General features: G+C 38.8%; 3 protein-coding genes across 4 annotated transcripts; 2 read left to right on the plus strand and 1 right to left on the minus strand.

Annotated features, from left to right (window-relative positions):
* The first annotated feature begins 211 nt into the window (after positions 1–211).
* Positions 212–10,628, plus strand: LOC103714215 (far upstream element-binding protein 2-like). Its single transcript, XM_008801398.4, has 7 exons — positions 212–638; positions 1,663–1,784; positions 1,924–2,109; positions 2,208–2,303; positions 2,391–2,462; positions 3,712–3,828; positions 9,161–10,628. The coding sequence occupies exons 1-7, from the start codon at positions 302–304 to the stop codon at positions 10,247–10,249; spliced, it is 2,019 nt and encodes a 672-aa protein (XP_008799620.2). The 5' UTR covers positions 212–301; the 3' UTR covers positions 10,250–10,628.
* Positions 10,629–13,627: 2,999 nt separating this feature from the next.
* LOC103714214 lies at positions 13,628–18,435 on the plus strand. The gene is made up of 3 exons (XM_008801397.4): positions 13,628–13,734; positions 14,181–14,369; positions 18,003–18,435. Exons 2-3 carry the CDS (start codon positions 14,188–14,190, stop codon positions 18,187–18,189), a joined length of 369 nt encoding a protein of 122 aa, XP_008799619.1. The 5' UTR covers positions 13,628–13,734; positions 14,181–14,187; the 3' UTR covers positions 18,190–18,435.
* Positions 18,436–19,136: 701 nt separating this feature from the next.
* Positions 19,137–27,565, minus strand: LOC103714213 (protein ELC-like). Of its 2 annotated transcripts, none has more exons than XM_008801396.4 (2): positions 26,137–27,565; positions 19,137–19,657 (listed from the first exon to the last, which is right to left on the minus strand). In XM_008801396.4, the coding sequence occupies exon 1, from the start codon at positions 27,404–27,406 to the stop codon at positions 26,174–26,176; it is 1,233 nt and encodes a 410-aa protein (XP_008799618.1). In that variant the 5' UTR covers positions 27,407–27,565; the 3' UTR covers positions 19,137–19,657; positions 26,137–26,173. The 2 variants fall into 2 exon arrangements, 1 of the variants encoding a protein (XP_008799618.1); XR_005511423.1 differs by lacking the exon at positions 19,137–19,657 and adding an exon at positions 25,343–25,767 and having other exon boundaries at positions 26,046–27,565.
* Between the last annotated feature and the right edge of the window lie 423 nt (positions 27,566–27,988).

Consider the following 27,988-nt stretch of genomic DNA (forward strand, 5'->3'; position numbering starts at 1 on the left):
AATCTGAGCCCTCGAATAAGTCCGGAGAACTACGGGAACAGAGTCCCGTATACCCGAAATTAGGTAACATCCAACGGCTATAATCACTCCAATCATCATCATCCCTCATCAATCGTATGGAGCCCGGCTATGCGCTCACCAAGCAAAATAAACTCGCACCTTTGGGGTCCAACAAGGGCACGGCGTCAGCCCGTGTCCTTCCGTCCGTTCTATATCTATATATATCCATCTCGAGCCCTTTCTCCATTGTTTCTCCTTTTCTATTCTCTCTCTTCTTCTGATCCGAGCTCCGAAGGATTTAATGGCGGAAGAGCTCCAGTTTTCTTCTCGTCTCGACAACAAGCGAAAGTTCGATGACGCGGCCGGATCTCCACCGTCCCCGATCGCCGCCCTGCCGCCCGGGCGGCGGCCGACGGGATTTTCGGCGCCGATCACGTCGCCGGACGGCCACTCCGCTGTGGTCTCGCCTCCGTCGTCGTACAACAGCGTCCCGCCTCCCGCAGATGGGATTCAGCTCGCCAAGCAAAGGGCGCAGGAGATCGCAGCGCGGCTCTTCAGCGATGCCGAGGCGAAGCGCCCCAAGGTCGAGAACGGCGGTGGGGGCGCGGATGATGCGGCAGATAAGGGGTTTATCACTGGTTTGTTCTTTCTTTGATATTTTACTAGGCGATCTTGCCCTAAGTTCGAAGGGTTTTCTGCTTGCGTGTACGGATTTGCGTAATCTTAGGGTTTTTTTTTTTTTTTTTTTTTTGCGAATGCCTTTGATCTTAGGGTTTATCTATTATAGTGTTTCGCTTTGATCATGTGTTTAAACTCCACTGGTGGAGGCTTCGGCTCCGGTCTGGATCTTTTCCTTTCTTGATTTCTTTCCCTCTTTTTGTCTTTTTTGTGCGCGCTTGCTTTCTTGCTTTTACGGACGACTTGTGTTGAAATTTCGTTGATTTCAGTTGATTAATAGCACATGGTTGAAGCATATTTGCTGATATTTTTTGGCATCTTGAGTGAATTGGTTTGCAGCGAGAAATGGTTCTAGTCTATCAATTACAAGCTGTGTTCAATGATTCGTTTAATTCAAGATGATAATTTTGCTGTTTGATTGGGTGTAGGGTCATGTTATTATATTCCAGCAGTTGCTTTTTCTTTTTCTTGACTTGTGTTTTTGCTTGTTGTATTGATGGTATAATAGCCTTTGCTTTTTTATGGTGTCTTCGATTCACCGGTTAAGGTTTTTGGTGATGCTTTGGTTCATTACCAGAAGAACATATAAAAGTAGCCCATGTACGAATCACCAAATATCATTTGATAAAAATAGTAGATTTCTTTTGTTTCCGAGCATTAAATCCAAGATCCTAATAAACAGAAGAAAGAAACGAATAACTTCTTATTTTCCACAACCCACATGTATAAGGGCTTTTTTTTTTTTTGGTTCGGAAGGATTTGTCAAGTTTTTCAACTTTCAATTCAGAGTATTTTCCTACTCTTTTTTTTCTTTTTCAGTATGAAGTATGAGATGATATTTAATGCATCTAAATAATATATGCCAAGATGTCAATGAGTAGAATAACTTGCTTCTGTCATACGCTTTAGGACATCTTGCTAAAGTGTTCAATCCATTTAGGTCTTCTGACTCTGTGGTTCCATATTTATGTCTTCATGTATCAGACCCTCTGCAGAAGCCCCTAGGTCAGCAAATGGCATCACAAGTTGGTATGGGCCCCCCTCCTTCATATTCCATGTATGGCTATCAGGGTTCAAACAAGCAAATCCATATTCCAAATGGAAGGGTACTCATTCTTTCTTGATGGATATTTGGCTTTTATCTTTTTATTGTTATGTAATGTGAAAGCTGGAATATTACATGCATGGTCCATACTCCACAATTGCTGCACATGCATAGTCAATATTTTATTGTTCCGTTCTCAGGTAGGTGTCATCATTGGTAAAGGTGGAGAGACGATTAAATATCTTCAGCTACAGTCAGGTGCCAAGATTCAGGTTACTAGAGATGCAGATTCTGATCCCAATTCAGCAACTAGACCAGTGGACCTAATGGGTACTCCTGAGCAAATCAGCAAGGCTGAGCAGTTGATCAAGGATGTGCTTGCAGAGGTATTACTTATGAATCTCTTGGTTTAGTAGTTGATGCATTGCGTCTCCTGTTTCAGAGACATGCTCGTTCACTTTTTCAAGACATGATCGCTATGCAGGCTGATACTGGGGGTTCTGGCATTGTTGTTGCTCGAAAATTTGGAGGCGGTCAAGTTGGTGCAGAGCAATTTGTAATGAAAGTTCCAAACAACAAGGTAATCTAATTTGTGATATGCACTGCTTTGGCAAATTTTTATGCCGACTTATTCTTTTACAGACTTTAATAAGTGATCTTCTTCCAGGTTGGTCTGGTCATTGGTAAAGGTGGTGAAACAATAAAAAACATGCAAGCTAAGACTGGGGCTCGCATCCAGGTCCCTTTTTTTCCTTAAAAGTTTTATTATTATCCACGTATGTTGTCATTCAAGTATAATGTGATGATAGGATTAAGCAAACTTTGAGCTCCTTTCTTGACAAGATTTTAGAAGCTGGGTCATTGGTCATCTTAGTGGGTGACCGAGACTGAGGTGAACTGAGATATTGGTTTATCTTGGTCGGGATGGAAAGTTGGAAAATGGGTGAGATTTTCTAAATTTCTGCCTATATTTTTTAGAACTGAAATATCGAAATCTTGGCCAATATGGTAAATCCAGAATTAGAAAAAAAATGATTTTGAGATTTATAAATTTAAGGGAATGGGTTCCATGCTACTTGGGTAGTGTATATATCACCCCATATATGGATACCATATTGGCCAATAACTTGGGATTTATCAGTTTATATTGGCCAAGATGATAAGGACTAAGAATATCATATATAATATTTGTGAGTGGCTGATACTGATACAAACTGAGATCTCGGCGGAGATGAATTAATCATTTATATGAGAATTGCATAGTCCTTAGTTATGGCAGTGAACTCTTGACTTAAAAGATATGACATAGACTCAAGATATAAGGAGTGCTATACTGGCTGCTTATACACACTGGGCTCTCCGATATTACTAATGCCTTCTTCAGTTCTTTGAATCATTTGGAAGGACGCTAGCACTTGATTCTCCTTTTTGTGCTGTCGCTATTTCTCCATGTATTCTGCAGAAGAGAACTTCTGGGTCTCAGTGCTGCTGTAATAGATTGTTGGATTGAACAAATAACTCATGCGTTAATTTGTTATCATTTTCCGTATCATCTTAGTGCTTATTCAATTGTAAGGTGCATAATGAAATGCTTGTTCAGAATAGCTTCAATCCCGAGCTTCATAGAACTTCGAGTGATCTCATAATCCGCTTTGTATTAACATACTGTTGTCATTATAGTTCTGTCATGTTTGTTTTTTCTGGATTTAAGTTAATTTGCCATGTTTTGGTCATATTATTAGATTTTTGCGGACTTCTGATCTGATTTTTATAGTATATACTATCTGGTCTTTGCAGGAATGCGTTATTTTCCAACCTTTCTTATGTCAGAAATCTTTTCAATCTTTGTTTTTTATTTCCTTTTCTGGATAGATCATAGATGCACTAGACATAGATTTTGGTATATCAGTTTCTTTTTTTTATGCTGCTTGTTATTCTATCATTAAGTTAAGATACTGAACTATGAGAATTTGTCCATTTCATTTCAGCTGATACCTTTGCATCTTCCTCCGGGTGATATATCGACAGAAAGAACAGTACAGATAGATGGTACTAAGGAGCAAATTGAATCTGCAAAACAATTAATCAATGAAGTCATTAGTGAGGTATGTACAAAGGCCACTATTTTTGGGGTCGTAGGTTTGCACACTAGCTCACTATCTGCATATTGTTTCCTGAGATTCTTTTTAAGGGAATATTTGGTTGGAGGTGGGATGGTCTCTAGAATGGGAATGAGTGACTCCATTCCAGAGGTTTGGTTGGGGGGAGTCCCATTCCCATTCCAATTCCAGTGGTGATTGGAGCATTCAAAATTCCAAAATCCAATCCGACCTCTCCTTTAGTATTCAAATTTCATTCAAATTTTGATTCCAGTCATAAACCAAATGCATTGGGAAATATGGCTATTCCGATTCCCATTCCAATCAATTCCGATTCCGATTCCGGTCGCTAACCAAACACACCCTAAATGTTTTGTGAATATTTGATATACTAGATATACTATTGCTTTGTGGGATATGAGACTTTAGTTCATAGTAAGTCTATTTAGGTTTGCTTGCTTAATAGTTATTTGCAGTGTGCTGTGAGCAAGTATCTTAAAGGAACTGATCATTGCGTGCAAGGTTTGGACATCCTTTTTTTTAAAAAATGTATCAAGGAAATTATGAATTTCCTGATATAGTTCTTTCTTTCTGGTATCCGTCTTAGCGAAATCATAATAACAATGGATCATAGTTAAATGATCAGTTATATTGACGTCTTCTCATTTAATTTGTTTCTCTAATCTGGTGAACGATCGACTATTTATCCAAGTATGTACATATATTCATATATTATACATATACATGCATATCTTTATATGCAATCTTTTTCATTTTTCTTTTGTTTGGTTGTTTATTCAAATTCATTGTGGTATACTTTTGACTGGAATAAACTCCAAGCATTATTAGGTTTCTTTTGCCTGAATATGCACTTTGTTTTGTGGTAAGATTTATTAGTAGCTTGCTCTAATCTGCTTTAATGGTTTTCCATATTTTATTGTCTTCAGTTCATGACCCATATGGTAAATATCTTCAATACTTTGTATGGTATGAGAGTATGAGGCTTTTATATCTATACGGTTACGTTGCTTGACATTGACAAAATCTTTTGTATAATATTTGCTTCACTAAAATGAAAATTCTTTTGATTGTGAAGTTGATATTACATCAAGAGTTTTTGGATATTGAAGAAAAATCTTGGTTGGTGCAACTATAAATTGTTCTTGTTTATCACTTTATGTGCATCATGTACAACTCACCTCTAATCGAAGAGATGCCTTTCATGGAGGTTGAGAAGATTGCATCTGTATCCTACACAGAAACAGGAATTTGTAAACTGATCAGTTTGGCACCTTGATAGTTGTGCTTTTTCCGCAAAGCAAAATTGTCGATCTTTAGTTGGGTTCATTAGCATATATGGAGGAACAAAGATGATGTTCTGGAGGTTTATGAGTGGTAAATTATGGGGGATATTGTTTAAATTTTGAGTGAATTGGAGGGCCCCAAGGAGTAACATAGGAGAGAATGAAGTGAGAACAGATTATCAAGATTTCTTAGATGTGCAAATTGCAGGTCTTGCACGAACTGGATGAGAGGCCCTGGTCAGGGGAAATATAGTTTCCCATGTCTCTTAAATGGGGAAAACTAGTATACTGATCACGGGCCTGGTTAGGGGAAACATAGTTTCCATTGTCTCTTCAATGAGGAAAACTAGTATGCTGATTCTTGTCTTCAATCTTGACTTCTATAATTTGTTAAGATATCCGCCTTGATGTATGTATGCTTGGTTGCCATGCAGTGTAGTAGAAGACGAGTTTAATAGTTCTGCTCAAGTTATTCATATTATATTTACTATTTTAAGTTAATATTCTGAGTACAATTGATAAAATTTTGTTGACTTGTTAGTTAGTGAACAGTCATTATTTCTTAAATGTGATATTTTAGTATTGCTCAGGAGGAGCATGGATAAGGATCCCTGTCCTAAGTGGACAATTTCTTCGTTAAGCTCCCTTCTGTCAACTTTTTCCCTGTTTAATTTTCTATCTCTCATGTTAGCTAACTTGCTCCCAGTGAAAACATATACTTTAGAATCTTGGGTATTAAATATGTGGGTTTTTTGTTAGAATGCTTGATTTTATAGTAGACATGCAGTTTGCTGCCGTTCTTGCTACAGTGCTAGATTTTAGCATCTAAGGATATCCGTAAAGTAACTTGGAACTTATCATTGGACGTATCTGCTGAATCTATTTGTTATTAGCAGGATACCTTTATTTTTTTGTCTCTAGAGGTTTTCTGCTTTGTGAATTTCGTGCCTTCCAGGATATTATGCTGGAGTTTCATTTGCACTTCAGGTTAAATGTCTTAGGCAAGCTTGTTGCTGTATCTTTTGCAGAGATGAATGATGAAATCAATGGATGAGTGCTGATTTTTTGTAATATTTTTGAGCTTATTGTTCTTGGGAATAATTGTAGGATTAGCAATGTGCTGGTGACCCCAGCATGGTGCAGGGGTATAGACAACCCATTATCAGTCTTTTCATGGCTTTTCTTGGCTTGGCACTGGTATGGTCTTGAACCTCCTCTCCAGAATTAATGCTCATTGGTCTCTTGAAGGGGATGTTTAATTAGGAATATTGCAGAGATTGCTTTAAGTTTTCTTCTGACAAAACAAACATTGAGGTTTATTAACCTAATTGCTTTCAGCTTTATAGTCTGCAATTTTAAGTGTCTGGTACCTTATTATGGTCTGCAAGGAGAAACTGTAATGACATGCTCAGCTATGCTGAAGTATTTGATATAAGAACCTTGCAGTTCTACTTATCTGAACTTTATAACTGTTCTTTCCTGAGCATATCCCTTCATCATGAGAATCCTTTACTGCAAGTACCTATCTGACATTCTCTAATTAATAATTCTGTGACCATCAATTTCAAACTGTTTTAAAGCTCTGATTATTTTGTATAGTTTTTGGCTTTTAATTGTACCATCTACTTTGTCTCAGTATTAAAAGGCTATTATTCCATATATTGTTGTAAGCAACAAATTTGTACTCTAATATTGTTTTACACTCATCAAATATTTGTTTAACTATTGAGGCCTTTTAGTAATTGACTTTGGCAGGAGCAAAGGGGTATAATTCCAATTCGTTACATTGTACAAAGTAGTTAGCTGGTTGGTTATAATCATTCTATGATGTCAGTGTTTAATTTACCTCCCCTCTTTTCCCCTTGCTGTTTTACCCTTCATGACAGAGTGCTTTCTATAGTCTTTTCTTCTAATTTTCTATGCCTGGAATGATATTGATATCTGCGCCTATAGACTGGTGATACCTTCTTTGTCGTCCACTTTTTGTTTTTGTATATCCTTCTATATTGGAGGTATTTGCATTTTGTACATCATTTATGTTTTCTTCTGGAAGAAATGCTAGTGCATTCCTTGGTATTGCTCCTGTCATTTTTTGAATCCTGTACACTCTTCATCTTTAATTTTGCTTTGCGAGCATAATGATGCCTCTTTGTATATGCTTATTAATTTCTTCTAGATAAGGTCTTTTTTGCACCACTTAAGAAGTGAGCATCGTTGCTATCAAAAGAAAATATTGGAGCACCTTTTTTGCTGGCCTCTACTGTTACCACTCAAAAAAGTATTTCACTTCCATAGTAACGTTGTTGTTTGTCAATAAGAATGGTGAATGGACTCTGGTCTGCAAGTGCAGCATACTGACTATGCCATAAATAGGAAACTGATGGCTGAACTTTGATGTTTTTCCTGACATCCATTAAGTTGTTAGTATTGACGTCTCAAATTTGTTTGGTTCTTTTCCTTGGCTGAACATTATTTCTTGTTTGTCTTCTCAAGTAGCACAGGATCTTCTCCATTCAATTGTATCCTTGTAGTCTTCATCTTAAGGGCTTATTGTATTTTTTTTTTTTTATGCCTGTAGTCTTCATCTCAAGGGCTTATTGTATTTTTATTGCCTTTGCTGAGTGGTTTACATATGCTACTGTTAGAATCTTAATGAAATATTCAAATTAGCCCCACTCAACTTTATACTATAGACAATTGATATATGTGTAAAGCACATTCTTTGATGTAATCACCTAATGCTGGTATCTTGTGGAGGATTCTTCTGACCTGCCTTTAGCAGGACTATGTAGGCAGGATGTTTCTTGCATCTGTTGTCTTTTCGCGTGTCAAGTTGTTAATTAGACAATGGTTTTCACCTTCTTAGGGGTGCAATCGAGCCAAGCCGAGTCGAGTAACTAGAGGCTCGAGCTTGATTTGATTCAAAATACTCGGGCCAAAAACTCAACTTGAGATCAGTCGAGCCTTAATATCCAAGTTTGAACTTGACTCGATCAAAAAATAAAAAATTACAGTACTCGTGATCAACTCAAGTCGAATATCAATGGAGACATACTCGAGATCGAGTATATATATGGTTATAAATTAGAAATATGGTTAAAAGTTAAAACAAAATATAACATAATATTATATTTTATTAAATTAAGTATATATATATATATTATAAATTAAATATATTCTTAAAAATATATATTCGACTAGGCTCGCGAGCTTTTGAGCCGACTATTTTGCTACTGGAGAGTCGAGCTCGAGCAGCTTGAGCTGCTCGGCTCATTTGCTCTCCTACACCTTCTTTATAGTTGGCATAGTCTGTCTTGTGTTATTTTTTACTTTTTCTGACTGGCCTTCTTTATACATGTTTTAGAGACCTCGCTTATGTTATTACTTGGTAGCTGTTGGTGACAGCAGCATTTTTTTTGTCTTGTTCTTTAGTCATATCCACTGTCATCATGGTTTCTCTATCACTGTATTGTGTTTTTTTTTTGGCTCCTTATAGTGGTAAGCGCATACATATCATTCAGTCAAGTTGCAAGTCATCTTATCTTTTAATAGTCCAGTGATATTTTGGTATGCACTTAATCGTCAGTTACTGATATAATTATGGCCCTTTCTGTTGATCATGGAAAATACAACACTAATATTGTAATATTAATTATCCATGTTAATTTATAGAACTTTTGTTTCCTGTGGCTATATATGGAATTTGTTTGAGAACATGTCTCGCTTTTGCAACTTTTCTATTGTTCAAATTTGTTTTGGAATGTGGAGAGGATGGACATCTGCTGATCTAGCTTGATACAGTTTCGTCCAGTGTGGTACGTGTGTGTTTCTTACTTTTTCTTTTTTTTTTCCTTTCAAATTACACATAGGTGTTATTACCTGGGCCCTTCATTAGGATTTGAATTTATAAATTGTTAAATTCCCTCTCACTTGGCCACTCTTTTGTTGCTTTATTTGGCTATATTTTAGGTTTCTCTCTGCTTTGCTTGCATTGGAAAAAATTTTGCAAGTTTAAGAAAGATATTTTTATGCAGAATCGCGTCAGGAATCCTCAGGTGGCTGGAGGATATTCTCAGCAAGGATACCGTCCGCCCCGGCCTCCTATGAATTGGGGTCCACCTGGACCACCCCCAGTGCAGCAACCTGGTTATGGCTACATGCAACCTGGTGCATATCCTGGGCAGCCCCCTCAATATAACATGTCTCAACCTCCTTACATAGGCTACCCTCCACCTGCATCTGGTGGATTGTCTTCTGGCTGGGATCAGTCATCGAATCCTCCAACTCAGCAAACCACGCCTGGAACTGGATATGATTACTACAACCAACAGCAACAGCCACAGCAGCAGCAAGCTCTTGGGGGATCTTCTGCTCCAGCAGAGAATACAACTTACGGTTATGGCCAGCCACCTAGTTACAGCTCGCAAGGGCAATATGGCAGCACAGCTTACTCCCAGGCTGCTGTTGGCCAGCAGCAAGGCTATGGGCAAGACAACTATTCTGGTGGCTATCATGCTCCTGCATCACAGACTGGATACTCTCAGCCCCAGTCAAATCCCCCGGCTGGCTATGATCATCAGCAAGGTTATGGATCCACTCCAACATATGCAGCGGCTACTAACCCAAGTCAAGGTGGGCCTACACAAGTGCCTTCATCTCAACAGGCTCCACCAGTTCAGCCCACTGGGCCCCAGCAAGGGTACACTAGTCAACCACAAAGCACAACATCTCCAGCCTATCCTTCTCAGGGAACTGGACAGCCTGGATATGGCATGCCCCCAACTTCACAACCAGGGTATGGGAACCAGCCCCTTACTCAGACTGGATATGGGCAGTCCATGCCGTTTCCCGAACCTGGTTATGGGCAGTCTCCTCCAGCCCAGAAACCACCTACTCAGCCAGTTTATGCTCAAGCCCAGCAGCCGCAGACCACTCAAACTGGTTATATTCAGCCTGCTCCAGTTCAACCAGGATACTCTCATGGACAGCCGCCACCAGCACAATCAGCTTATGGGTCTGTAGGTCCTCAGCATAGTTATGGACAGCAGCAGCTATATGGCAGTGTGCCATCACAGAGCCAGCCAGGTTATGTGCAGCAGCAGCAGCAGCAGCAGCAGCAATAAACTGATTCTTATGGCGGCAGTGTTGGTGGGTATTCACAGCAATCTGGTGCTGCGCATGGTTCCTATGATGCTCCTGCTATGACAAAGGCTATTCCGAGCGGAGTAGCAAAAGCCTCTCTTCGGAGTTGATATCATCTAGCAAGACTTTGTTATGTAGTGTTTCCTCTTAATGGTTTCTGCTGTTTCTGAGTAGCCTTGAATTTCTGAGGACTCTGTAGGTTGCGTAGATTTCATCATGTTGAAGTTTCTTTTTTTGTCAAATGACAACTGCATGAAGTGTTTTGTTAAGTTTGATCAAACCGTCTGTAGGTTTATTCCAACTGCTTTTAGTTGTTTCTTTATTGGGAAGTAAGATGTGTGGATTGCATATTTTGTGCTACCATTTTAGAAGTGCATGCCGGATAGCATTTAAGTTGATTATTTTTCATAGATGTTTGAAATTGTTGCTTTAGAGTTCGATCATGTAAATCAATTTATCGCATACAATATAGACTTTTGCAGCCACTGGTGGCTGCCACAGAATTATGTCCCCAAAGGGGTCAACATTGTCAAGGCAGGAAATTTAACTTCAAACAGTAGCTGCTGTACCATAGCTGTGACATATCAGATTGTTCAACTATGTTTGGTAAATTGTTTCAAGGGCTCTTACTAACAGTGTTGAAGACCTTTGAACATTGTTGACTCGGATAAGCAGCAGTCTTGGTGCCATGCATTCACTCATAAACGCAACCTATTTCGTATTTGACTTCTCTGTGTCCTCACAGGGGCTTGAGGAATAAGCGATCCAGCCATGTTCTGTTTTTCAGCTTGGCTTCTGGGAGTCCAAGCTGAGGGTCTTTTGACCTGATGCCTCGTACTTCACGTAGACGTCTAGAGGTTCTCATTTGCAAGGTTTTTGTTATGTCTATTTGCTTCTGAATCAGAGGTATTGATCTGAGTGGCAAAGAGGCTGCTCTTTGGAGTCGGCGAATCTCATTCGAAACTGCCTCATATATTAACGAGAACAGAAAATTCATGTAACTGTATATATAGCTCTAAGAAGTGCCTGTGTTTCTAATCGCGTCTTAAGAAATGAGAACGTTACCTTGTTATTAGGCAATTTTATCGGTTTCTAGAATTGTGTTTTTGAATTGTTATTTACACCTCAGAAGGTTCTTTTGTGTATGCATGAGGTATGATGTATCTTTGTATTTAATGAATTTAGCACCCTTTCAATGGAGGAACTTATAATCAAGCCAAGTTAGGGAAAGAATAATGGAAGGGAATGAAAGTTCAGACGGTATGGATGCAAAATTCAGATATTTTGGGAGGATCGATGTAATTCTGTCTTTTGAAGGCTCAATAATCAGATAAGGAATTCCAAAAAGATAATACGAGGAAATTTTGAAAAAAATCATGCTTGGATGTTTGGTTGACTTTCAACATTTTATCAGGTGATTCCACATAGATGGAAAAATGTCCTAGGCGTGAGACATGGCCCGATAGGCTGTTTATTCTACGGTATTTGGTGTCGCATGTCTTGGATGAAACTCGTTACACCTACTAAATCACCTGCTTTCATTGCCGGAGGAAACTTTGACATGCCAAAAATACAAAATAAAAATCTAAGAATTGTGATACAGTGGTCTCTTGTGCCTTATTTTTTTGGTACATGAGGAGGAGGCTAAGTCTTGAACAAAATTCGAAGCCTGGTATAGTGGTCTCTGGTGGCTTCTTAATTGGATGTATTGCTCAAAGAAATCTCTGGCCGTGCAGCTTGTCATGAATTATCCTGCAAACTCCTGCCTGCCCAAGCCGGCCACAAGGTACCTCAATGCAGAAGCCCTCCTAAGAACATTAAGAGTTGTGAATTGTAACCATATACTCGAGCTAGATAAACCACAGCAATCTACTGTCCTATCAAGTGATGTAGAATGACCTTTCCTTGACAGGGACGAGCTTTGTAATATATTGTGGCGAGCAACAGAGGGAAGAAAAAGCAAATAAAAATCAAACTTTTTGTCGAGACAAAAAGTTTTTTACTGACGATTTAACATCTCCAATCTAAACAACTAGATGGCTGCCACAGGTTTTACATCGGCGTTTAAGGCAACCTATACGGTTAATATGATCAAATATTTCATCTAATAAACCTAGCAGTGTTTGCCTAGTTGCTATTCCAAATTACCAGCTGACTAGGTTAACAATAAGTATCCATTGGAGTGAGAAAATTATTGCAGCTCAGTCATCATACTGTAGTCTGGTTCTAAAAGGTTTTGGTTCCGTACTAGTGGTCTTGGTTTTGGGATCCATAACCAGCCAATGGGGCTGAGATAAGGGACGGAACCAGGCACGATTTAAATGTTAGGGGTAACAAGATTCTAGTAGAATGTAAAGAAATGCGTCGCCCAATAGATGCCCCTCAAAATTTATATGAAATGTGACATGTTACGCCACTAATGGATTTTTTTTTTTTTTTTTTGGTATGCCAGCACCTCACACTAATCTCGCGTGAGCATTGCCTACTAAGTCAAAGGACAAAATACTTTACAATGGTGGAGGGACAGGTACATAGTGTGTCCGAAGAATATTTCCAGAATGATGAGCAGCAAAGGAGGCGATCCAGTCAGCAGCCCTGTTCGCCTTCCGAAACACATGGCCAACCTGTAAGACATCATACTCCTGTAGTAACCGTCGTACGTCCTTTAGAAGCGAATGGTCGAAGATTCTCGACCCTTCCTGTAAAATCCACTCAACCACCTTCACTAAATCCTCCTCGAGGATGATATACTGGACTTCAGAACTCACATCAATAAGAAACACCCTCCCATGCGGCCTTGAGCTCCGCCCCAGAATAGATAACTTGAAGGTGTGCCGCCCACTCGCCGCAATCAGTCTGGACTCGTGATCTCTAATCACAAAGGCAACACCTGTGCTTCCTCCACCGATGGACAAATTGCCATCAAAATTCACTTTAAGGTTGCCGGGGGTGAAAGGCTTTTAGAATGTGAGTACATACCTAGACACTATAGCAGCAGAAGGGGAACCTTATATGTTCCTAGCCAACCCAGATACAACAGTTATAGTAGCCTTGGATACCTCACTGGCCTGACGGATACCTCACTGGTCTGACAGATAGCTCTATCCACCACAACCCTCAGAGGGGTTCTTTTGCTCTCGAAGACTCTATCATTTCTATCCAATCAAATATGATAAGTCAGATAAACACCACCAATGCCACCACAAGTGGATTTGGATCTCCTCCGAGAGGCCCTCCACCTTGCTCGGGTCCCAACTAAAACAACTTTAAACACCCTTCACTTCCATGCAATGCCCTAATGATATTCACAAAATAACGAAATTACCCTCTACAGATGGAATATAAATTCCTGCAAACCCCAGCACCCTCTCGCTCGCTCGCGCTCCTCCCGAACTCCGCGAGTTTCTTTTCGGACTCGCCCCCCCCCCCCTCTCTATTTTCCATCTTATTCGCGACGGTAGAAGAGGTAATTCGTCATGCTCTTAGGGCGATCGAAATGCTCTTTATTTGCTTCCCGCATCCTTTCTCGTGTGGTTTTTTTTCTGATCATCTCCTGGAATCTAGGGTTTTTCTCGCACTTTCCGATCCGTTCGTTTCCTTCGTAATAAGAAAGGGTTTTTTTTTTCTCTCGTACATATTAGGGTTTTATCTCGTGGTTTCTGGATTTTAAATCAGGTTTTGTATTAGGTTAGATATCAAGAACTCCAGTTTCTGGCCTTGGCTTGGAGCGGTGTAGATCTGTGAAGAGTTTGATGGGGGTTTCTGAATTTTCTTTTTAGGGAAGGATTAGTTTAGGGATTCTTTGCAAACGTGTCTTTTGTTCCTTTCATGGATTTCTTGAAATGATCGACTGATGGAAGGATTATTTTTTGTTTCTTTATTGTTTTTGGGTGCTGTTGACTTGTGATTTAGGGAGCAAATGGCATCGAAGCTGCACCAGCTTCGGTCCAAGGCTGTTCAAACCTCAGAGTTTGTGGCCAAGCATGGATGCGCCTACTATAAAGAGCTAATGGAGAAAAACAAGAAATATGTTGTGGATCCGCCCACCATTGAGAAGTGCCAAGAACTGTCAAAACAGCTATTTTACACACGTCTTGCCAGGTCAGTCTTTGTGTTCATGTGATTTGGCTATTTCATTGAGGCGTGCAGATTTTGTTAATTTGGATGGCTCACGTATTTTGTTGGTCCAAGCCTGTGACTGTGAGCTGAAAATTGCATAAATACTGAATGTGAACCTTTGCTTTTCATATATATGTGTAAACGTTATATGAAATTGGGTGAATTCAAATGCATGCGGTGTGCTTGTTATCTCTTGTGAGGATCCCATGGCCAGAGAAGAGCTATTTCATGTTATTCATCGTGCTTTTCTGATTTACATCGTTTGTTCAGAGTGATTACTCCATAATTTGCTTGATGTACATTTATCTCCTCCTTTTGTGCTCTTTTACTTGTATGTTCAGTATATGCTCTACATATGGTGCTGTTTCAATTGACAAATTTTAGCGTAGGTATGGTTTCTGAAAATGTGATGATAAATTGATTGTTGATTTTTGTAAGATACATATCAATCAACTGATTAGAGCTGAATCACACAGATAAACGTCTTCCTGAGGTTTTCATTTGCATATTCACATTTTTCTGTTTTCTTTTCTGTTCTTGTTCTCTTACGGTTAAAGCTACTAAGATGATTTTTTTTTGCACATGATCAGATATAGTTAGTGTTACATAAAATCCCGTTCTTTGAGTTCTTGGAACTTATTTGTTATGACCTTTTTTTATGTGTGTGTGTGTGTGTTGGGGGGGGGGGGGGGTGTTATTATTTTCCTGTGCTCGTTGACAGTAATGTTGATCAAGCATGAGATAGTTATGATGGAAATGTTTCTGTTCACTGGGAAATATATGAATGGTTATTTTTACATGGCGGTGGTGGCTATCATGATGTAAAAGTTACATACACATACATATATTTTAGTTATATATAATATGCATATGTATACATAAGTTATATATACTCATATATATCGTGTACATAGATACATGCACATGCATGCACACTTGTAACTGGGCATGCGATATGCATTCAAGGGAGAAAATGAAAAAAATATTATATCATGTAAAATTATAAAAATATTATTTCTATATTCAGTCAATTTTTAATTCCTAAACAGTGAGTAGTTTTTATTCTAATTCTTAGAATCAATTTCATGGAAAAGTTTCCCTATCTTGATCCTGAATTCCAGATTACCTTACATCATTAAGTTGTGCAAATTTACAATCAATCCTTATTCAATCCTTTTCTAATTCCCAAATAGATCAGCTGTGCATTTTAATTCATAAATAGATCAATAGTTTAGGTTAAAGGTATTTTTTTTCCTAAAATCTTTTTTTATTTCTGAAATTCTAGAATCCTTTCTAAACATCTTTCCTGAGCAGATCATATTTTTTTATATTTAATTCTTAAAATCAATGCCTAGTTTGAAATCCCTTAAAAAATCAATGATTTATGGCATTTTTAAGATTTGACTAATTAAATATTAGATTTGGAATTATCTTAAAATATTTTCTAGTCAGATTTTTCCTAATATGACTATTTTCATCTGGAAATAGTCCATAGGCATTTCATAGATTCTATGAGTAGGGAGAGGATATTTTTGGAATTAAAAATGATAGAGGGAACTTGAATGAAATGTTTCCAGATGCCTGCTTGTCTGTGTATGTATGCATGCACAAATTTTGCATTTGTTTAGTTTAAGGCAGGCAGGAAGGACATTGTTGCTAGGTAGTATGAAATTTAACTTTGTTGAATAATTTGGTGTGGTGCAATGTAAGATAGATGTGAAAATGGAAATTTTTTAAATTGAGATTAAAAATCCTGCCTGTGGTGGGTTTTGTTTATAGGATGTTTATTTAAATCCCAATTTTGAAGACGTGATATAGAAAGGAAAAAGAAACTCCATTGATCCACACCAAAGTGACTAATAACAAGAACATAAAATATGAAGGGTTAAGCTTGCATCTTTGAAAATTCAGTTATACAAAAGATGCAATACGGAACAGATTCTTTGCCTATCAAATATTGAAAAAAAAAACATTTGAGAAGAATATAACTACATCATTGTCTTTGTTTTAGGGTATTTCTGAGTTAAATATTTCCTCATGCATATGCACATAAAATTGCAGTAAACATTATTAGGACCTATGCAATGTCATCTTCGCTACTTTGCCTTCACTTGTTATGATGACCATGCAAGTTTACTCATAATCCATTTCTTAGGCAGTGTTGCTGAGGGGTTTGAAGGCCTTGATCTAAATTCAGCTGTTAGATGTTTTGCAAGTCTTGTTTGTAGACTTAGATATTAACCTAGAAGTCATGATTATTGCATATTTTAGATGTTTTTATATGGAAAATGAGTTCACTAAAAAGTTACAAACATGAAATTTTTTTGAGTTTGTCTTGTAGTCATATTGGTATGCAATTTACTTGAGGAGTGTCAATCACTGATTGATATCACCGAATGGTTTTTGCTCTGAAAAGTGCATGTGTAAATGGTATGTTGTCTGGCTTTGTTCCTTGGTTTTTAATGGAGTTAATCATGTCAAATTTTGCCTTCTCTTTTTGGTGTAGACTTTTGCAGCATCTATTGGAGCTTTGGAAGTCTGTTCCTTTGCTGCATGAGCTTAAACTACATAACCAATTTAGTAACGCCTAGTACTTGTGAACTGGGCTTCTCATTTCATAGCTCCTGCCCAAACTTTCCGTACCAATTTTTAGAGGATTGACATCAGGTCAGGTTAAGACTTAAGAGCCAATTTTAAACTTTTCTTTGATTCTGATGGATCATACCTGATCTATAGTTACAATGGAATTAGGCTTATTGGTTAAAGTCCATTATTGAGATAAGCATATAGGTCTATATATGTGCATGCATCTCCATATTTGTGATTGTCTGTTGATCAAACTTTTTGTTATTGAATTATGAATTCTGGCTTTTGAGGATTGTTCATGTATTCTTTGTTTTCTTATGTTCTTGTGTTGTGTCTTATCATTTTGCTGCTTTTACCTGGAAAAGTTCTTCTAAGTGTTTTAAGTACATACTTGCATGTCTCGAAAGACATGCTAGCATAAAGATCATGATGGCCATTCATATCATTTTTTTTGCTAAATAAAATTTCATGGCTCAGTCAGATCTTATAGTGCATGGCTATCTTGACACTGTTTAGAGTAGGTTTATCATACCCATAGTTATCATCATCAGTCATTTCCTGATTACCATGGCGTTTTTTGTATAATTCTAATGCATTTGGAGATAATGAGTTTTCAATTTTGCATCATCCAAATTCCAGATTCAAATTCAAAATTTGGTTTGACATGCCTGGTGAACACCATCAGTATTTTTGCTGAAGGTTTAGTTATATTATCGGTTCCTATGTGAGAGAGCTGTGGGAGCACCAGTAAACATATTAAAGATATGATGCAAATAAGTTCCTGACAGTGTAGTGGTATGATTGTCAGTGGTCCTCATCCCTGAATATCATGACTGCTGTTATTCCTTTTTATCAGTTTATTGTTTTGTCCCAACTATAAATCAGAACTTACAATGCCTTCCTGAATGCCAACAAAATATTACCTTGACAATTGCTTAGTTATCTGATGTTGAGTAGGCAATGGAATTGGTTTAGGGTAAAGAAAAGTTATGGTGAATAATTATATGTGTACTGATTGTTTTATCTCAGCATTCCTGGCCGATACGAGGCATTCTGGAAGGAGCTTGATGGTGTGAAGCACATTTGGAGAAACAGGAATGAGCTTAAGGTTGAGGACGCTGGCATTGCAGCTCTGTTTGGGCTTGAGTTGTATGCATGGTTCTGTGTTGGTGAGATCGCGGGAAGAGGATTCACTTTCACTGGTTACTATGTCTGAGCAAACAACTACCATGATTGAAACACCACTTTCAGGCTTAACTATTTCAGATTTACGGTCCTTGGGGTGATTGAGTTTATGACCTCATTTTTTACATGCAAAATTTTGTCTTATAAATTTTTGAAGCTGGTGGTCAGCAAGACGGGCATCATCAACTTAATAATTTGTCGCCTTGCCTGTGTTCTGGGTGTTATATGAATTGACTTCTCGTACAATATTTTAATCTCTTACATGAAAAGAAATCTATATTTGATCGGGTTAAAGGTTTTCATGCGTCACCAAATATTTGTTTTGCATTTTAATTTTGTTCAGATCCTGCAGCTTATGCCCTAGCGATGGTGAACCCTCATTCTACGGCACCCATGCGTCATCGAAATTACCGGTGTCCAGAGCAAGTCTGTAAGTATATGTAGATGCCTGTCAGTTTCCTGATGCTGAAGATGTTTTCTTTTACTTAAATGATATTCAGAGAATGATGTGGTTTTCTTGGATACAAGGATCTAAACTTTGCAGGTAGGTTGCGCATTTGCTGGCACGGACAATTGTTTCTGAGGGACTAATGCCTCTTTTTTTAAAGTAGGTTGGGGTATTTCCCTTTGACAAATTTGGTGAAATCAGTATCCTTGGGTCTCAAGAACAATGATTTTTTCGCCTATTGATCCAAGGACTGTTAGCTCGTTCAGGTTTTCCTAGTTGCTTAATGAATCGAACTTCGGTTCAAACTTCAAAGCAGAAAAAAAGATGATGAGAATGCTTTCTTAACTAACTGGAGGTGGGGACTGAAGCGAAATTGCACGTGAACAGTCCGTGCTTGACCTCAGAATACGGAAATTTGAAATCGTGTCTCAGTTACGGCACGAGGCTGTCTGATTTAGAGATGGCCACCAGGTGCACGTTAATGCGTAGGTCGATAAAACCATAGCGATCCCCATATTCTACGCCGTCAGGAGCCAAACGATGCTGTTATCCTAAAAACCAGTCTCGGTTCAGAATTCCTAGGGTTATGGTGGGATCCGCGTTAAATGCTCTACTAATACAGACAATTTGATGCTCTATCAAACTGATGTTTCTCCCGAAGTCAGTCAGTCAGTTTCTAAATGTTAGTATTAGGGTCAGATTGGTGTAAGATGCTCCCTCCTAATAGAAGCAAATTGATCCCCTAACGCCAGCCCAAATTCAGAATGTTCGTTTTCGGCAGACTCGCAGTGAACGTAATGGGCGTGAGGACAACATTTATACGAACATTATCAGGCACAGGTGCGACAGCAGGTCTCCATACTGGCGCTCCGGCAGGTTCTGCAGCGATGCACGATTGAAACGATAAATCCTTCGAGCCCTGATGCAGTCCAAGGAGGTAGCTAATACTGAAATGGTTGGTTCCTTGCCTTTGTAACAAAGAAAAATGCCTTGGATGATGCACTCCAGCTTCACCTGATACTTGGCTTGTCATATTTGTATTCACCCAACCCTGCATGTATCACACCAATTTCCGTCATTTGCGCTGATCCACTCAGGCCACGTGCTAAAGGAAACTATTCATGCACAAAACGGCGACCTCGTAATATTGTTGCTGTCAATCCAACAACATGATATGAGAAAAAGGCCTACCCTGATATGAGAAACAAACAAATTTGCTTGAGATTCTTGTATTAAATCTCCGCATTCGTAAGAGGAAACGAGAAACTGTGTTATCCAATTGTTTCTCATGGAAAGGCATGCCATAGGCATTTGCCGTCTGAAACACAGCTGTCTGCTCCTGTAGCAAAAACATTTTTCTGAAGTCACAAGCCCTTCCCACATGCTTTCCGTCTGCTTGGAAAACAGACCAAATTGGTTTTCCAGATAAATTTCGCAAGGTCAGAGCCAGATTGGTCATTGGGAGTCATTAATAGAACGAAATCCAAACATGAAACAGCAATAAGTTTCTCACCTAAGAGGCTTTTAAGAGCAAGGATCTTGATGACATGTTCATGACAAATCATCTCATCAAGCATTACAACATATGCATTCTGCAGCTAAGCAAATCAGTATATAACGAAGCATCGAAAATCAATTTGAGCTTAAAGATCAAGAAAAGAGGCTTCATAACAATTATGAATTCTAGATACAATTAGGTATGTTTGTGATCCTAGCCTACAATAATTAGCTATTCATTTGATTATTCATTCGAGCAAATTTTTAACACCCCTAATTTTGCCAATAAAGCAGGGCATAATTTGCAATTGTTTTCTCCACAGAAGCTTGTACTTCCATCAAACTCATTGATCAATAATTTTCAAATAATTAGTCCATGTTTTAGTCACTGATTAATCAGTAAATAACATTATGAGAGCATACATAATCAGCTGTTGGCCAAAAAGTGCTTAAGGTGGCTAACACTTACATTTCAAATTTCTTTTCTTAAGATTGTTAAATTTTAGACATTAAAAAAAAAGATGATGAAGAAGAAGAAGTTGTAGCAGATCTCCAAAACTATTTTAAAACACCAAATGGTTGACATATTCAGGATCCCATATTCCTCATATTAAAAACAAATAAATAAAGAACCTGGTATTTCATTAATGTGGGTGCCAGTGTATCCACACATGCAGCCAAATCAAATCCCCTCTCTCTTCTTGCTAAAACGTTAAATTATGATTAGTGAGGAAAATTGGCATTCAAGGCCTACAGTTGTCTTAAGGACCAAATCTGTGAATGATAGTCTCAACCAGAGGTGGCTACCGTGAACTTCTGAAAAGGTGTGGGTGTGAAGGGGATAAGTACAAAAAAAGAAAAAACCACATTAATATGGATTGACAGATTCATATTTTAGTATGCGCCGGGATGATGCCTACCAGTTGTGTCAAAAAAAAAAAAGGGGTCTCATATTTGATGCAGCTGGGAGCATTCCTTGCATTTAATGTCATCACAGAATATCTAACTATTGTAATCTGATTAGGATTTGTTTAATATCCATGTAAGGGTCAGAGTTACATCCAAACTATCTATCAGTAGTTCGGTGGCAGATTGCAGATATCCCACCTCTTAACAATGATTGAAACATTCACTTCTTTATTTTCATTATTATTGATTTCTTCCTACTAATAATACAAGTTCCTGGGTTGGGCAGCATTGGCAAGGGATCAAAGTCAGGGGAGAGAAACAAGAAGAGATGGTCAAAGCTGTATAAATTAAAAAGAGATTATTGAAGAAGAATGAGGAAAATATGAAGAAATAACATCCAATTATACCCCTTAATACAACATGAAAAACAGCTGTCAGGCAAGTAGCCTATGTACTGTTCCTCAAGCATGATGGTGGGACACCTCTCCCTTGATCTGATATTGACTTAGTCAGGCATCTGATATTATATTTCTTAAAGAAAAATGTTTATTTAGTAAAAAAAAAGCTTTGGATAGCATAGAAAAAGATTTTAAATGATTCATGGCCAATCTTCTGAGGACTATGACCCAATTTATTTAAAGCTTAATAGTATTATTAAGCAACTCAAAAGTGCTAGATGTAATCATTACAACAATCAGAATGTCTTGACCAATCATTCAAGTATGGTTTTGCACATTTGGAATTTTATAACTTTTCCTATCAAGGTCTTGGTCCTTTATCAAGGAAGGACGTCTCTTCCTTAATAATTCCATCTAGATTCAGTTCAGCTAGGCCTCTCATTGTCAACTGTCCATATATGCATAAGGCCCTTCTATATCAAGGCATCTGTCGACCTTTTTTACACAAACTATGATTCTCAAATAGGTCTCCATCAGTTAGTCCTCTATTGGTGCATCAACATTCCTTTCAAATTCATCAACTCTGATTGCGACATGTAACCCAAAATTGCAATATCATATTCATTTTAAATATCCCTTGCCAACCAGGCTTTGCTCAGCTAGTTGGCACCCTCTTCCAGTTGGAAGAGGTGCAGGGTTTGAACCCTGGTGGTGGTATCTCCACTATGTTTTCCAAAAAAAGGTGCTACTACTATGCTATGGCAACCAATTGGTCAAGAAGAATATAACTTTGTCAACGACTATTTCAATTCTCATTATATACTCTTTTCTCTTGCATAACAGGTATTCAATGTAGTCATCGAGAACTAATATTACATTTTGGAACCCTTGTTTTCATAACTACTATAAGACTGTTTAAGGAGAACTTTTAATTTACCAACTAGCAATGGTCCACTATGAAGGTATGTGTTTAAGGAGAAACAGACTAATCCTGGTAAGGAAAAAAGAAAATTAATAAAACAAATTTCATTATTCGAAAAGGACTCTATATGATTAGCAGGAACTTTTAATTTACCAACTAGCAAGTCCTATAAAGGTATATGTATAAGGAGAAACAAACTAATCCCGGTAAAGAAAAAAGAAAAATAATAAAACAAATTTCGTTATTCGAAATGGACTAGAGCCAGATGAAGACCATGTGGAATCCACCAAAAAAATTGTCTTCCAATCTAAATAACCTATATCTTAAATTCATACATCGATACAAAGAGCTTAAAAAAGGTCAAAAGGTCATTACCCAGTTATAGTCCTAGCAATCCAGGGTCCTAGGAGGGGCAAATTGGGACAAACCTAATCTTTATTTATTTATTTATTTATTGCATAAAGTGGCTACCACAAGACTTGAACTTGTGCTATTGCACTTGTTAGCCCAAGCATTTATAGTCGCTCCAAGTGATAACCCCTACATTTATATGAAGAACTTATGAAAATAAAATCCCCAAACCCTCTAACTAAGCATCAGTGCTAACCCTAAATTAAAACAAACTTATAATTTGCGATCATCCAAGACACATTAATATTTCACACTGATTCTAAATCAAAACAATCACGACAGATTCTTCAAATAGTAAAAACTCCATACACTTCAAGAGATATTTTTTAACTACAAAACAAGACAATGAGTAAATCAAAGCAATTTTGGTGGAGCAAAATCTATTACTTGGCCATCAGACATGTATCAGTGTTTGATGCAACTTGAGGTCCAGCACAAAGCATCAGTCTAGGACCTCTTAACCATACATGCTTCCTCAAAATTTCTGCCTAAGGATATGCTTAAGCTTCAATTGATCACTAGGTCTCCAGATTCATGAGATCTTGCATCTTGCACTATTAGGCGCCTCCACACTAACTCTCCAACAAAAAAGGCAAGATTAAAGTACAATAAAAGATTGGAGAACTCAAAACTATCTCCTCCAAGAAAGAGAAATTTACATTCTTGGGACTACAAATACCTATTGTAAACCTAAAAGAAAATGTTGAATTTACAACCAACAGCAGCCATCTTCAACATGGATACAACTCAAAGAATTAAAAAGTTCTCTTATTTACCTCAAAACATGCAATAAAGATGCACCACAAAAAAACCTACCAAAGAATTTGATGCCATAGAAACTCTCAGAATCACTCAAGCAACATGAAAGTATCATAAGCATACCACGTATGACTAATGGAAGTCAAATAACAACACATTTTGAATTGCCTATGAACCCCTCTTGAACACATCTTATTGGACGGCTCTATAACAAATGCAACAACTATAAGGTCTTGTGGCCTCAATCACTTGTGACTACCAAGAATAATTTGATGAAGCACTAATAGTCATTGATGATCTAAGAATCATGATGTGCTTTTTAGCATTTAATCAAGCATTGGTCCCAAATTTCCATTCTAATTTTTCTCAAACACTGCTCTTTAGTAGTTTAATCGTGTCCAAAGCTTTTCTCAAGTCTTCCTCATTTGATAGATTACAATTATGACAAGTAGATCAATTCATCAATAAACACAAGAAAAACAGCTCTAATGGATCATGTTATAAGAAGCACTTTGCCTCTTGGCAACTGGAAATACAAAATTCAACTCCATTTTCTCCATTAAACCACTCCACTCAACAACTTTATATTGATGGAATATATCTTGTATCAAAATCTAAACCTAAGGAATAAGAGAACGTAATCATAGTACACCTCTATCATCTTTATCAAAACATACATGTATCTGTACATGTACAATATAGTTAGTTAAGGTCACCAATAACCCTTATAGCAACTTCTAAAAGCAAAATCCCAAGCACTCTCTTACAAACTATGGATGATATACACAGGTCACCATTGATATTCAGCACATCTCAAGATGCTACGAGTGTAACAGGGCTGCTGAAGCATTTGTTGACAAATGGATCACCCAAATATGATTGAATTAACTGGAAAAGTCAATCACAAACAATTACACTGATTTCTATGGAAAATTAAAAATTATCAAAGCCTATACGAATCAAATGTTTTTGGTCTAATAAACATGCAAGGTCATAGAAAACAAAAGAATATAAAATTATTCTTTCTTTCATCCTATAGCAGTCATCTAGGATGCAAGTGTCATGCATGGTTTTGGATGAGAGAGATCCAGAATCTTGAGTTGGAGCAATTTCCTCAAGCATAGAAATGGTTTCATCTAATATGATGATCTCATGAAACCTTGGACCCATAATGGTTGATCAACCAAATAAGAAGGCCTGAAGGGGAGTAATATTAAACCATGAAGTGTCATTGATTCATTCGATATTGTTTTACTAATTTAAGGTTTTCATAGCCATACATTTTATTAATGAATGCTAAAGACTTAAAAGAATACGAATGCTGCCATGACCATACGAACATTTGATGCATGTAACATTACTAAAACAACAGGCAAACAACACCACTAAATATGATCATATGTTCCACAATCATTATTCTCTAAACACAACAACCATTGCAGAGATATGACTAATTAATATTTTCCCCAAAAAATGCAATGCTGACAGAAGAAGAAAAAAATAATAATCAGTTCTTGGCCATCGATGAGTCTCATACTCAATCTTATGGAAATAATCACAACTGAACAAGAAAAGAAATGGTAAACATTTTATTGACTAACCAAATACACACTATCAAAGATTTGATGGTCAATTTTTGATGCCTCATAACATGGTTAGAGCAACACCAGGGATAAAGCGCCAATTGTGAATATGGGTTACTTGAAGACCTAATTTGCAGAGATATGACTAATTAATATTTTCCCCAAAAAATGCAATGCCGACAGAAGAAGAAAAAAATAATAATCGGTTCTTGGCCATCGATGAGTCTCATACTCAATCTTATGGAAATAATCACAACTGAACAAGAAAAGAAATGGTAAACATTTTATTGACTAACCAAATACACACTATCAAAGATTTGATGCTCAATTTTTGATGCCTCATAACATGGTTAGAGCAACACCAGGGATAAAGCGCCAATTGTGAATATGGGTTACTTGAAGACCTAATTTGCAGAGATATGACTAATTAATATTTTCCCCAAAAAATGCAATGCTGACAGAAGAAGAAAAAAATAGTAATCAGTTCTTGGCCATCGATGAGTCTCATACTCAATCTTATGGAAATAATCACAACTGAACAAGAAAAGAAATGGTAAACATTTTATTGACTAACCAAATACACACTATCAAAGATTTGATGCTCAATTTTTGATGCCTCATAACATGGTTAGAGCAACACCAGGGATAAAGCGCCAATTGTGAATATGGGTTACTTGAAGACCTAATTTGCAGAGATATGACTAATTAATATTTTCCCCAAAAAATGCAATGCTGACAGAAGAAGAAAAAAATAATAATCGGTTCTTGGCCATCGATGAGTCTCATACTCAATCTTATGGAAATAATCACAACTGAACAAGAAAAGAAATGGTAAACATTTTATTGACTAACCAAATACACACTATCAAAGATTTGATGCTCAATTTTTGATGCCTCATAACATGGTTAGAGCAACACCAGGGATAAAGCGCCAATTGTGAATATGGGTTACTTGAAGACCTAATTTGCCGGCAATGCTAGGGACTCCAACCCAGGATGATAACACATAGGAGAAAGCTTAAAACCATGTATACAAGATAAACCAGCCTACCTCCTCAATGACAAAGGCTGATGGTTCAATCTCTCCCCTATGAAGCATGGTGAGGCACCCTTGCCGCCATGCTTGATACCTGTGCCTGCACCTGAGCTGCCCGCACCTTGGTTGACATCGCCCGATGGAAGTACTGGTCCCTCGACAATGCCCTCACGCTCTTCAGATACATATCGAACGGGATGGACCCCTCCTGCACCGCCTTGTCCAGCGAGTAAATTATATCCTCCACCGCTAAGTCCGCCGCCGTGCACTCCAGCATCTGCCGCGACAGCACATCCGCTGGCTCAAAAGCATCATCCACATCCACATCCCCAGCCTTCCTCCTCCTCCCCTCATTCTCCCTCAGCCACCCCTCCAGCACATCCGTATTCATCAAAATCAACTGCAACTGCTGCTCCAATCCCTCCTTCTCCTCCAACATCTCCTTCAGACCCTTCGAAAGCTCCTCCTCCCTCCGCCTCAACTCCGCCTGGGTGCTGAACAGCCCCTCTATCTCAGCCTCCCGCGATCTCCGTAGACCTGCCATATCGCCGTGCACCACATCGATGATCTTGCTGGTTGCATTGCGGCGGTAGACCTCGGCCGCGTCCTCGGTCGGCCTTGAGGCCGCCGCCTGCGGCGAGGGCGGGAATCGCCCACCGTAGGGCGACAAAGAAGAGTAGATCCGAGACGACAAGGATGAAGACGACGGGGACGGAGCGGGGGACGGGGATGGGGAAGGGGCGGGATTGGGGTTAGGGTTGGTGGGATTGTTATTGGGGTTCTGGCGGGTGTAGAGGGGGGGATCGAGGCCGAAGATGTGGGCGAGGGAACGAACGAGGTCGACGAGGTTGGAGGAGGGGAAGACCCAGGAGCGGAGGTAGGGGACAAGGACGGAGCCGGAGCGGTCGACGTGGGGGTGGCCGGGCTTGACGACCATGTCCCGGGTGGGGGAGAGGAAGACGGCGGGAGGGGAGCGAGGGTAGGACTCGAGGAGCCAGATCACGGCGGGGATGTTGTAGACGGCGCCCTGGTAAACGATGGGGATGGTGCCGTCGGCCTGGAGGAGGTTCACGGTGCGGCCGTCGTTGTGGGTGAAGGCGGAGGCCTTGGGGTGGACGGAGGGGAACGACTCGGCCAGCGCCACCAGGTGCTGCCTGATCAGCCACTTCACGTCCTCCGCGTACGGCAGCGCCGCTGGGCCGCGCTGGGAGAGGGCGGTGCTGAGGAACTGCTGGGCGTACTGGGCGCCCGGCGCGGCCGGGACCGGCGGCGGCGGAGGGGCCATATGGACGAGGGCGGCGGACGACCGGAGATTTTAGTCGCCGGAGCGACGAGTTCTTCCCCTTTATTTCCCCGGTCTATCGTCTTCTTCAAGAAAGCTGTTTTGTTTTTGATGGAATCTTGTTCAAGAACGTCTTTTCATTTCTCTTTTTCCTTCGCGTCGAAGGATCGTGCTCTTATACTTACGGGAGGCGCCGCATCGATCTATTCGGAGGCACGTGCGACGCACTTCATGATGTTGGAGCTCGGGCGGGTGGGACGACCCGCGGCCTGTGCGATGCTCCATGGGCTGAAATGAGTGGATCTGATTTTTATAACATATAATGAATAGTCTTTATTATTCTATTAATTTAAATTTTAGTTAGACAAATAAATATATATTTCCGCAGCGATGGAGATTGGGATATGGATCAACTGATGGAAAAAGATAATGGATGGTATGATAATCCTAATATTCGGTATGTTTTGGAGCTCATTAAGGAGACATATGGAATATATATATATATATATATATATATATATATATATATATATATATATATATAGTATGGAAGCTATATTTATATGTATAAAGCTAATTATTTGT

This window comes from Phoenix dactylifera, chromosome 4 (genome assembly GCF_009389715.1).
Source record: "Phoenix dactylifera cultivar Barhee BC4 chromosome 4, palm_55x_up_171113_PBpolish2nd_filt_p, whole genome shotgun sequence".
In the NCBI taxonomy this organism is placed as follows: domain Eukaryota; kingdom Viridiplantae; phylum Streptophyta; class Magnoliopsida; order Arecales; family Arecaceae; genus Phoenix; species Phoenix dactylifera.

What these genes read in the sequence shown, in the direction of transcription:
- LOC103714215 (XM_008801398.4), top strand. Translation starts at nt 302, where the DNA reads ATGGCGGAAGAGCTCCAGTTTTCTTCTCGTCTCGACAACAAGCGAAAG. An exon ending in AGATAAGGGGTTTATCACTG is followed by an intron (nt 639 to 1,662) that starts GTTTGTTCTTTC and finishes TTCATGTATCAG; the next exon opens with ACCCTCTGCAGAAGCCCCTA. An exon ending in TGAAAGTTCCAAACAACAAG is followed by an intron (nt 2,304 to 2,390) that starts GTAATCTAATTT and finishes ATCTTCTTCCAG; the next exon opens with GTTGGTCTGGTCATTGGTAA.
- LOC103714214 (XM_008801397.4), top strand. Translation starts at nt 14,188, where the DNA reads ATGGCATCGAAGCTGCACCAGCTTCGGTCCAAGGCTGTTCAAACCTCA. An exon ending in TTTTACACACGTCTTGCCAG is followed by an intron (nt 14,370 to 18,002) that starts GTCAGTCTTTGT and finishes GTTTTATCTCAG; the next exon opens with CATTCCTGGCCGATACGAGG.
- LOC103714213 (XM_008801396.4), bottom strand. Translation starts at nt 27,406, where the DNA reads ATGGCCCCTCCGCCGCCGCCGGTCCCGGCCGCGCCGGGCGCCCAGTAC.